The 11,582-nt window shown below is 60.8% G+C and overlaps 2 protein-coding genes across 2 annotated transcripts; both read left to right on the forward strand.

The window, feature by feature from the left end:
* Positions 1-130: 130 nt before the first annotated feature.
* Positions 131-7,467, forward strand: CCDC9 (coiled-coil domain containing 9). The gene is made up of 13 exons (XM_065655229.1): positions 131-527; positions 1,560-1,664; positions 2,285-2,425; positions 2,534-2,752; positions 3,230-3,313; positions 3,406-3,585; positions 4,985-5,172; positions 5,779-5,928; positions 6,033-6,096; positions 6,170-6,290; positions 6,663-6,767; positions 6,909-6,958; positions 7,379-7,467. Exons 1-13 carry the CDS (start codon positions 525-527, stop codon positions 7,397-7,399), a joined length of 1,431 nt encoding a protein of 476 aa, XP_065511301.1. The 5' UTR covers positions 131-524; the 3' UTR covers positions 7,400-7,467.
* Positions 7,468-8,096: 629 nt separating this feature from the next.
* On the forward strand, positions 8,097-10,902 carry C5AR1 (complement C5a receptor 1). Its single transcript, XM_065655230.1, has 2 exons — positions 8,097-8,180; positions 9,458-10,902. The coding sequence occupies exon 2, from the start codon at positions 9,490-9,492 to the stop codon at positions 10,537-10,539; it is 1,050 nt and encodes a 349-aa protein (XP_065511302.1). The 5' UTR covers positions 8,097-8,180; positions 9,458-9,489; the 3' UTR covers positions 10,540-10,902.
* The last annotated feature ends 680 nt before the right edge of the window (positions 10,903-11,582 follow it).

Raw genomic sequence — 11,582 nt, forward strand, 5'->3', positions numbered from 1 at the left:
AGGGACATTGGGGACATGGGAATTTGGGGGCACAGTGAAATGGGGACAGGGGGATTTGGGGACAGGGGAATGGGGGGATATGGGAATGCTGGGAAATGGGGACACGGGGACATTGGGGTAGGGCAACGTGGGGAGACGGTGACAGGAGGTCACAGGAATGTGGGGACATGGGGACAAAGGGACCTGGGGACACATGGGGACACAGGGACGTGGTGACACCCAGGGACACATGCGCATGGCAGGAGGACACATGGACCCCAGCCAGGGCAGGGGGACAGCATGGGAACAATCACCGAGGCTGAGGAAGGACACACATCAGGGAGGGGACAGAGGGACAGCCACACGTGTGGCGACACACAGCCTCGGGTGGGCCCCACCCGACTGCTGTCATCGCCCTTTTAAGCCCCCCCCCGCCATTCCCGCAGCGGAAGCGGAAGTCGCTCTGGTGGGCGGGGCCGCTCGGTCCCGGGGCGCTCAGTCGGTTCCGGAGCGCTCAGTGAGCGGCCGCTGCCGCCGCCGCCGCGATGGTGAGACCCGGCCCGGGGCCTCCGGGACCGGCGGGACCGGTCTGGGGCTCCGGGGACCGGGCTGAGGCTCTAGGGGTCGGGTGAGGGCGGCCTGGCCGGGCCGGGGCTCTGGGGCTTCGGTCTGGGCCTTGTTGGGGGCTGGTATGGGGCCTTGAACGGCCGGGCCGGGGCTCTGGGGACCCGCGTGGGGCTGCGGGGGGGACCGACCGGGCCCATGAAGGGCCGGCCTGGGGCTGCGGGGACCGGGATGAGGCTCTGGGGGTCCGGCGGTTTGGGGCTCCGGGGACCCGGTCTGGGACTGCGGGGACCGGGATGAGGCTCTGGGGGTTCGTTCTGGGGCTTCCGGGACCGGGATGATGCTCTGGGGATCCGGTTTAGGGCTCCAGGGGACGCGGGCTGGGGCTCTGAGTGGCCGGGCTGGGGCTGCGGGGACCGGGATGAGGCTCCAGGGGATCTGGCCTGGGACTGCGGGGACCGGCCTGGGGCTCCGGGCAGCTCCTTTGGGGCTCTGAGGGTTCGGGTCTGGGGCTGCGGGGACCCGGCCTGAGGCTGTGGGGACCGGGGTGAGGCTGTGGGGGTTCGGTCTGGGGCTCTAAGGGGCCGGTCTGGGGCTCTGGGGACTAGGGTGAGGCTCCGGGGGCTCGGTCTGGGACTGCGGGGACCGACCTGGGGCTCTGGGCAGCCCCTTTGGGGCTCCGAGGGTCTGGCCTGAGGCTCCAGGGATCCGGGCTGGGGGAGTTCAGGTCTGGAGCTCTGGGGGTTTGGTCTGGGGCTCCGGGGGTCCGGCCTGCGACTGCGGGGACCAGCCTGGTCCGGGTGGCTCCTTTGGGGCTCCGAGGATTCAGGTTGGGGGCTCTGGGGGCCCATCCTGAGGCTTCGAGGGGCCGGTCTGGGGACCTGGGGGTTTGCTTGGGGGCCTCAGGGGTCCAGCCTGGGGCTTGTTGGGGACTAAGCGGGGCTCTGGGGACTGGTTTAGGCCCAGCCTAGCCAAGCTGAGCCTCCGCAGAACTCGTCCCTGCTCTGTCCCCGCAGTCGGCGGCGCTGGACCTGCGCTCCAAGGAGGAGAAGGACGCGGAGCTGGACAAGCGCATCGAGGCGCTGCGCAAGAAGAACGAGGCGCTCATCAGGCGCTACCAGGTGCGGGGGGGCCCAGCCTCGTGTACCCCCCCCTTAAACCCGGCCTAAGGATGCAGCGAAGGAGCTTAGAGCCGCTAATCCCGGTTCAACGCCGGGTGGGGGGAGATTAACATAATATGAGGTGACAGGAGCGGGCGGGGGGTTGTTGTGTCCTTCTTGTCCCCAAAATCCTCATGGTGGGGGGTGTCATGTCTGTACCTTCCCAAAATCTTTAGGGGGGGGTTGTGGTGTCCTTCCCATCCCCAAAATCCTCGTGGAGGGGGTCGTCCTGATGACAGGAGATCATGGGGTGACAGGAGGGTGTCTGAGGGGGGGAGTGTCACCTCCTTTCTGTCCCCAAAATCCTCATGGGGGGGTGGTCATGTTCTTCTTGTCCCCAAAATGTTTGGAGGGGGTGTGTAGACTCTCTCCTGTCCCTAAAAATCTTTGGGGGGGGTTGTTGTCTCTATCCCCTCCCCAAAATCCTTGCGGGGGGGGTTGTAGCATCTTTCCCGTCCCCAAAATCCTCGTGGGGGGGTCGTCCTGGTGACAGGAGATCACGGAGTGACAGGAGGATGTCTGGGGGGGGTCGTCACCTCCTTCCTGTCCCCAAAACCTTTGTGGGGGGGTGGCGGCGGCAGGAGATCGAGGAGGACCGGCGCAAGGCAGAGCAGGAGGGGGTCGCGGTGACGACGCTGCGGCGCACGCGACCCCCCCACCCCGAATTTGACGGCCGCCGCGCGACCAGGGGCGTCGCTGTCACCGTCGTGCCCCACACCGGGGTGAGTTGGGGACGATTTTGGGGGTTCAGCACAAGGTGCGGGGGGGGGCGTTTGAGCCTCACTGATCCCTCCACCCCCTCCCTGTGTCGTTTTTTTTTTTTTTTCCAGGAGAAACGTGTGACAAGGGACAAAAAGCCACCGGGGGTCCCCAAACCCCCCCGTGGGTCCGGCCGCTCCCCAAGGGGGGACCCGACCCCCCCGGCGGAGCCGTTTTGGGAGGGAGGGGCGGGGGACGGCGGCACCGTGGGGGGACGGGGCCGGCGAGCGCGGGGCCGGGGGGCGGCCGCGCCGGCCATGGGCGGGGATGGCCCCGACCGCAAGTCCAAGGTGGGTTTTTGGGGCTCAAAAGTGTGTTTTTTGGGGTCGGAAGTGTGAGTTTTGGGCTTAAAAGTGGGGTTTGGGGGTCCAAGGTAGGGTTTTTGGGGGTCCAAGGTGGGATTTTGGGGTCCAAAGTGGTGCTCTTTGGGGACCAGGTGAGTGGTTTTGAGGTCCAGTTTGGGCTTTTAGGTCAATTTGTCGATTTTGGGGGGGGGGGGGGGGTCCAAGGTGGGTTTTTTGGGCTCCAACGTGTTTTTTTCCATGCCCGGGTGGGTGTTTTTGGAGTCTGAGCTTTTCTTTTTTGTGCGCCAAGTCATTTTTTTGGCATCTAAAATATTTTTTCGGGAGCAAAGTGGGTGGTTTTGGGATCCAATTTGGGTGTTTGGGGGGTCCAGGTGGTTATTTTGGGCTCCAAAGTGGATTTTTTGGGGTCCGAAGTGGATTGTTTGGGGCCCACAATGTTTTATTTTGGGGGGGGCTCCCCAGGAATGGGAAGAACGGCGCCGCCAAAACATCGAGAAGATGAACGAGGAGATGGAGAAAATCGCTGAGTACGAGCGGAACCAGCGGGTGAGGCTGGAAAAAGGGGATCGGAGGGGGGACACGTGTCACAAACGTCCCCCCCGGGGGGTGACAATGTCCTCTGTCCCCCCCCAATCCAGGACGGGCTTAATGAGAAGAACCCAGTGCGGAATTTTCTGGATGACCCGCGGCGCAGCGGCCCCGTCCTGGACGCCGATCGCAGGGAGGGGAGTCGGCGCCACGTCCGTAACTGGGGGGGGGCCGATTTCGACAAGGTCAAGGCCGGGATGGAACGTGACAAAACCCGCCAGGGCCCCACGGTGGGTCACCCCCACACTTTGGGGAGTTTGGGGGGCGATTGGAGCAGTTGGGACAGGGTTTCAGCTGCGGTTTGGGGGGTTTGGATGTTCTGGGTGGGATCTGAGCGCCTAGGATGGAGTTTAAGCCGTGTTTTGGGGTCCTGGGTGGGATTTAAGTGTCTAGGACAGGGTTTAAGCTGCGTTTTGGTGTCCTGGGTGGGATTTAAGTGTCTAGGACAGGGTTTAAGCTGCGTTTTGGTGTCCTGGGTGGGATTTAAGTGTCTAGGACAGGGTTTAAGCTGCGTTTTGGTGTCCTGGGTGGGGTTTGAGTGTCTAGGACAGGGTTTAAGCATCCTGGGTGGGATATGAGCATTTGGGACAGGGTTTAAGCTGCAGTTTTGAGGGATTTTGGCATCCCAGGTGGGATTTGAGTGTCTAGTACAGGGTTTAAGCCATGGTTTGGCATCTCTGGTGTGATTTGAACAGTTGAGACAGGGTTTAAGCTGCAGTTTTGGGGTTTTTTAGCATCCTGGGTGGGATTTGAGTGGCTGCGATGGGGTTTGAGCCGTGTTTTGGGGGGGTTTTGACGTTCTGGGTGGGATCTGAGCGCCTAGGACAGGGTTTAAGCTGCATTTTTGGGGGATTTTGGCATCTCGGGTGGGATCTAAGTGGCTGGGACAGGGTTTGAGCCTCATTATTTGGGAATCCTGGGGATTTTGGGTGGGATTCGAGTGTCTAAGACAAGGTTTAAGCTGCAGTTTTGGGGTTTTTTTGGCATCCGGGGTGGGATTTGAGTGGCTGCGATGGTGTTTAAGCTGCATTTGGGGAATCCTGGAAGATTTAGGTGGGATCTGAGCGGCTGAGCCGGGGTTTAAGCTGCATTTTGGGAGGTTTTGGCATTCGTTGGGGGCCGGGATTTGTGTGCCTGGGACGGGGTTCGAGTCACATTTTTGGGGGGGTTTGTGGTGTCCTGGATGGGATCTAAGTGGCTGGGACAGGGCTTAAGCTGCATTTTTGGAGAATTTTGCCATTCCAGATGAGATTTAAGCAGCCAGGACCAGGTTTAAACTGCGTTTTTGGTTTGACACCCCAGATGCGATCTGATGGGATTTAAGCAGCCGGGACCAGGTTTAAGCTGCGGTTTTGGTTTGTTTTGACGTCCCAGATGGGATTGAAGCAGCCGGGACCAGGTTTAAGCTGCGGTTTTGGTTTGTTTTGACATCCCAGATGGGATCTGATGGGATTGAAGCAGCCGGGACCAGGTTTAAGCTGCGGTTTTGGTTTGTTTTGACGTCCCAGATGGGATCTGATGGGGTTGAAGCAGCCGAGACAAGGTTTAAACAGCGGTTTTGGTTTGTTTTGACGCCCCAGATGGGATCTGAGCACCCAGGACGCCGTTTAAACCTCGTTTTCCCCGCAGGGCCGTCGTCCCAGCCCCAAAGCCGGCGTGTCCCTGGACATGACGCTGTCGATGACGGGCCGGGAACGCGCCGAGTACGTGCGCTGGAAGCAGGAGCGCGAGCAGATCGACCGCGAGCGCCTGGCACGGCACCGCAAACCCGGCGGGCAGTGGCGGCGCGAGTGGGACGCCGAGAAACCCGACGGCGGGTGAGGCCGGGGGGCTGTACCATCCATGGTGGCACTTGTTTGGGGGAGAAAAGCTGGGGTTTGGGGGAGAAAAGCTGGGGTTTGGGGGAGAAAAGCTGGGGTTTGGGGGAGAAAAGCTGGGGTTTGGGGGAGAAAAGCTGGGGTTTGGGGGAGAAAAGGTGGGTTTTGGGGGAGAAAAGGTGGGTTTGTGAGGGTAAAGCGGGGTTTTGGAGGGGAAAAACAGATTTTTGAGGAGGAAAAGTTGGGTGTTGACGGGGTAAAACTGGGTTTGGGGAGGGAAAGGTGGGTTTTGGGGGGGTAAAGTGGGGGTTTGGAAGGGAAAAGGTGGGTTTTTTGGGGGGAAAAGGTGAGTTTTGGGGGGGGGAAGCTGGGTTTATGGGTGAAAAAGTGGTACTTGGGAGGGAAAAGCTGGGTTTTGGGGAGAAAAGCCAGGTTTTTGGGGGGGAAAGCTGGGGTTTGAGGTGGAAAAGCCAGGATTTGGAGAAGAAAAGTGAGATTTGGGGTGAGAAGAAATGGGGTTTGGGGGGGGCAAGCCGGGTTTTAGGGGGAAAAGCGGGATTTTGGGGGGAAAAGTGGGGTTTTTGTCACTTGTCACCCCGTGTGCAGGTTCAAGGACGGGCCGGCGGCCGCAGATCCGAGCGGCGGGGACCAAACCAAACGTTTTCCCCCCAAACCTCCCACGTTCGGCGAATTCCTCACCCCCCGGCGCCCCCAGCGCCGGCGAAAGAGCCGGGGGGGCGGCAACAAATCCTACAGGTGCGCTTTATTTTTTGGGGGGGGGGGTTCTCTCTGAACGCCAGTTTGTTAATAAATTTGGACGGTTATTTCTATATTTAATTTAATTTTCTCCCCCCGCCCAGCATGCACGATAACCGGTGGGAGGAGAAGGAGCCGCCGGCAGTTGCGGAAACCACAAAACAAGAGGTAAAGTCACACCGGGGGGGGGTCAACGCTCGTGTGTCCCCCCCCCCGTGACACCCCAAAATCCGGCCCCCAGGTGGAGGAAGCCCTGAGCGGGGCCCCCCCCGAGGAGGACGAGGACGAATGGGAGGACGTGAGCGAGGACGAGGCCGCCGGGGACAGCGCGGGGACGTCGAGCGAAGGCCAAACCCCCCGCAGTGCGTCCCCAAAAAGCCGCCCCCGCGTGCCCCCCCCCGCCGCCGCCACCCCCCCGAGTCCCTTGTCCCCTTTGCGGGGGGGTCGCCAACTTGTCACCGACTGGGGGGAGGAGATGGACTTGGCCTCTCCCCGCAGCAGCCTTGGGGACAATGGGGACAATCCCCTCGCGGGTCCCACTGTCCCCAAATCCAGAGGGAACCCCGGAGAGACTCCAGGTAAAAAAAATTTGGGGGGCGGGCGGTCCCCAATTTACACCAGGGGGGTGATAAATTTGAGGGGGAGGACGCTAATTTTGTAGGATTTTTGGGGGACACGTGGCCGGAGTAGAAGGACAAGGGGACAAAGCGTGAGCTGAAATTTGTCCCCAACAGGGTTGAGCCCCGTGGAGCCGCTCCGGGAGGGGCACAACCCCCAGGACCCCCCCAAAAATGAGACGACGCAGGAAAAAACGTCACCGGGGAACCCGGCGACACAAGGTGGCGAGGGGAATATGGGGGGAGGAGCCGCTCTGGGGACCCCCCGACATTTTTAACCCCCAAAATTTTGGGGGGGGGGGTGCCCACACCTGGGCGGGGGGGGGCGGTTCAGACCCCGAATTTTTATCCCCCCGCCTCCAGGAGCCGCGGAATTTCCCCCCGACGCCGTGGAGATCACGGATTTCGAGCGGGTGCGTTTCCGTAAAAACCCCCCGGCCGCCGCCGGGGGGGGCGACGAGTGACCCCCCCCCCCACCTCCACCCCCCATGTCCCCCCCTCTCGTCTGTCTGTCCGTCCTTCCCGCCTCCGCTTGCCGCCTCGGACGGACGGACGCCGCTGCCGCCGCAACGTCGCTTTGCTCCTGTATCGGGAACAAATTTAATTGGGGGGGGGGGCACGACTTTTTTTTTTTTTTTTGGGGGGGGGAGCTATGCTCGTCTGTACATCTGTCTGTCCTGCATTAAACTTTTCCCCCCCCAAACCAGCCCCGTCACGTTATTGGGGCGCACGATGGGGTTTGTGGTGTGTGTCCCCCCCCCCCAATTTTTTTTTTTTTGGGGGGGTGGGAAGGCCTGGGACCCCCCCCCCCAATGATTTTCTTTCTCCGACAGGACGCGCCCCGATGTCTTTGAGCCGCCCCCCCCCGCGACACCGTGAGCCGGCGGGAAAAACTGGGGGGGACACAACACAAAAATGACATTTTAGGGGCGGGGGGCGTGGAATGCAGAAAAAACACCTTTTTTGGGGGGTTCAGCCCTTTTTCGGGGTCCCCCCCTTGGATTTTTGGCTTCTCCCATTTATTTTGGGATCCCCCCCTCTTGAATTTTTGGGGTCCCCCCCTCCTCTCAAACCCGGGACGGTGTTTTTTGGGGGGGGTCCCGGCAGATTCCGGTGGCACCACCTGCACCTGGAACCTCTTTTTTTTGGGGGGGTGATTCCCCTTTTTTTTTTGGGGGCAATTCCTGTGTTTTTGGGACGTGATTCTTGGGTTTTTGAGGATTTCCTGTGGTTTCGGGTTGGGCTGCAGAGGAGATTTTGGGGTGAAACGAGGAGTTTAAGGCGAGATCCCCTAATCCGCCCCCTCCGGGACTTTGCGTCCCACCCCCCCCCCCCCGGCCGGTGTCACTTTGGAGCCCAAAACCCCCCCCCAAAAAATCACAATTTTGGGGTCGACGCCTCGTTTTCCAGCTGGAGGTGCCACCGATGTCCTCACTGGTGACACCTGGAGGTGCCACCTTTGGGTCCCGTCCCCCCCCCCCCCCACCAGCTGCTGCTTCTCCTTTTTTGTTTTTCCTTTTTTCTTCTTTTTTTTTTATTTTTGCCTCCGCTTCCCCTTGGCCGCCCATAAAACCTCCTGGTCACCCGTTTGTCACCCGTTTGTCACCCGGAGCGGCCGCAGCGGCCGGGACGCAGGTGAGCGGCTTCCTGGGCCTAAAATGAACCGTCTAGTGCTGGTTTTGCGGGGGGGGGAAAAGCCGGATTTGGGGAGGAAAAGGCGAGTTTTGGGGGGGAAAAGCTGTTTTTTGGGGGTAGAACCGGGTTTTGGGGGGGGGGAAGTGGCGTTTGGGGGAGAAAAGGTGGATTTTTGCAGGGTAAAGCCGGGTTTTAGGGGGGAAAAAAACAGGGTTTGAGGAGGAAAAGTTGGGATTTGAAGGGGAAACCTGGGTTTTGGGGGGGGGAAAGGCAAGTTGGAGGGGGAAGAGCTGGGTTTTGGGGGAGAAATGCTGGGATTTGAGGGGGTAAAGCTGGTCTTTGGGGAGGAAAAGCTGAGATTTGGGGGGTAAAGCTGAGTTTTGAGTGGGAGGAAAAACAGGTTTTGAGGGGGATAAAGCTGGGCTTTGGGGGAATAAAGCTGGGTTTTGAGGGGGATAAAGCCAGGATTTGGGGGCGAAGAGCTGGGTTTTGGGGAGATAAAGCCGGGTTTTGAGGGGGTAAAGCCGGGTTTTGGGGCGGAAAAGGTGAGTTTGGGGGTAAAGCCGGGTTTTGAGGGGGGATAAAGCCAGGTTTTGGGGGAGAAAAGCTGCGTTTTGAGGGGGAAACTCCTCCTCCCTTGGGCTTTCCCACCTGTTTCTGGTGCCGGTGACACTTTGGTCACCGCAAATTTCTCCATCTCCTGTTGGGACTTTAGACCCGACCCAAAAGCCGGAGGAGCTGCCGGAGCTGCGGCTCTTGGGGTGTTTCCTCATCCGAGTTCTTGCGCCACGGGGAGGAAATGGGGAAACGGCAGTTTCCTCGGTGACCGGGGGGGGTTTTGGTGCTTCCACCTCACGTTCTTCCCGAGGAACATCTCACCGGCTTGGACTAGAGGATCTTTGAAGGTCCATCCGACCCAAACCCTTCCATGACTTTAGGAATGGGGTTTTGAGGAACACGATCGTGTGGAAAACATGATTGACCATGATAGGAGCTTGGACTAGATGATCTTTGAATGTTCCTCCGACCCAAACCCTTCCATGGCTCTAGGAATGGGGTTTTGAGGAACCTCATCCCATTGAAGGTCTCCTTGACCATGATATGGGTTGGACTGGATGATCCTTGAAGGTCCATCCAACCCAAACCCTTCCATGACTCTAGAAACAGGGTTTTGAGGAACCTCATCCCATTGAAGGTCTCCTTGACCATGATATGGGTTGGACTGGATGATCCTTGAAGGTTCCTCCAACCCAAACCCTTCCCTGATGTTCCAACAGGCTGCAGTTTCCAGGTCAACCGCCAGTGGACGATGGACGACTTGACGCTCAACTACACCTTCAACTACACGTGGGACGACTACTCCATTTACGACCTGGACGACTACGAGGTCCCTCCCGGCCACCGCGCCGTCCTGGCCCTCTACGCCTTCATCTTCCTCCTCGGCGTCTTGGGCAACGGCGCCGTCATCTGGGTGACGGGCTTTGAGCTGCGCCGCACGGTCAACGGCGTTTGGTTCCTCAACCTCTCGGTGGCCGATCTCCTCTGCTGCTTGGCCTTGCCCTTCTTGGCCTTCCCGCTGGCCCGTGACCACCACTGGCCGTTGGGTCCCTTCGCCTGCAAGCTCCTGCCGTCCCTCACCATCCTCAACATGTTCGCCAGCGTCCTCCTCTTGACGGCCATCAGCGCCGACCGCTGCGCCTTGGTGACGCGCCCCGTGTGGTGCCAGAACCACCGGACGCTGCGGCTGGCGCGGGCGGCGTGCGGCGCCGCGTGGCTGCTGGCCGCGCTCCTCACCCTCCCGTCCTTCATCTTCCGCACCGCCCGGCGCGACGCCTTCTCCGACAAGACCACGTGCGTCTTGGACTACACGGCCGTGGGGCGGCACCAGCACCTCACCGAGCTGGTCACCGCCGTCACGCGCTTCGTCGCCGGCTTCTTGGTGCCGTTCGTGGCCATCACGGTTTGCTACGGCCTCCTGCTGGCCCGCGTGCACAGCAAGGGCTTCGCCCGGTCCAAGAAGGCCATCAAGCTCATCTTGGTGGTCATCGTCAGCTTCTTCGTCTGCTGGCTGCCCTACCACGTGGTGGGCTTGATCATGGCCTCCACTTCTCCTCACAGCCCCTTGTTCAAGGGCGCCCGCGACGCCGACCCCGTGGTCACCGGCGTCGCTTACGTCAACAGCTGCATCAACCCCGTCATCTACGTGGTGATGGGTCAGGACTTCAAGGAGAAGTTCCGGCGCTCCTGGAGAGCCGTCCTGCGCGGCGCCCTGAGCGACGACCCCAGCAGCACCCTGGGGGACAGCAGGATGAAGACCAAGTCCACCGTGGACGACCAGAGCGTCAGCACCACCGTGTGAGCGGCGCGGCGGCTCCGGCACTTCGGTTTTGTTGAGGTCACCGACTTCTCCTGGAGCGAGATGTCCCCGTTGTCCCCTCTCCCCACCCGTTGTCCCACGTGGTTGTGAGTTGGGGCAGTTCTGCGCCCACCAACCCTCGGGGACCTTCTCCCGGCTTCCTCGGTGACCTCCGAGCGGTGTGAGGACTTTGTCACCACCACCCAAGGTGCACATGGACCCACCTCAAGCTCCGTCACCCCAAAAAAACTCAAGCCCGACCCAAAAACTCAAGCCCATGCCCCGAGGTGGCCGCGTCCCTCACCGTCCCCATCGTGTCACCGGCGCCACATCCGCCGTTGCCAATAAAACGTGAGGTTCCTCAAGCGTTGAGCAACGTTTTCCTGGTTTCTCCTTTCCGGTGGTTTCTTGGGCAAGATTTTTGCCGTGTCAGCAGTTTTGGGGCCTGTGGGTGACACAACAGATGTCGCAGGCTCTTGTCCCCTCCCCGCTGCCACCAGAAGGGCCTTGCGGGGGGGGTTCGGGGACAATTGGGGACAATTTGGGACAGGTGGGCCCAGTGGGGATAGTTAGGGACAGGGGGGCACGAGGGGGACGGTTGGGGAGGGGGACACTTGGGGAGAGGGGGGCACGAGGGGGACGGTTGGGGAGGGGGACACTTGGGGACGGGGGGGCACGAGGGGGGCGGTTGGGGATGGGGACACTTGGGGACAAGGGGGCACGAGGGGGACGGTTGGGGATGGGGACACTTGGGGACAGGGGGGCACGAGGGGGACGGTTGGGGACAGGATGGTTGGGGACAGGGAAGCACAAGTGAGATAGCTGGGGACAAAGGGGACAGTTTGGGAGGGGGACACTTGGGGACAGGAGGGCACAAGGGGGACAGTTTGGGATAGGGGCACAGCAGAGATAGGGACACTTGGGGACCCTTGGGGACCCGGGGACACGACGTTTCCCGCAGCCCCGCCCGCCCCCCGGGCAGCTCCGCGGAGGCCCCGCCCACTTCCGCCTTGATTTGCATAACCACGCCCACCCACGGCCTCGGT

This window comes from Caloenas nicobarica, chromosome 37, assembly GCF_036013445.1.
Source record: "Caloenas nicobarica isolate bCalNic1 chromosome 37, bCalNic1.hap1, whole genome shotgun sequence".
Classification (NCBI taxonomy): Eukaryota; Metazoa; Chordata; class Aves; order Columbiformes; family Columbidae; genus Caloenas; species Caloenas nicobarica.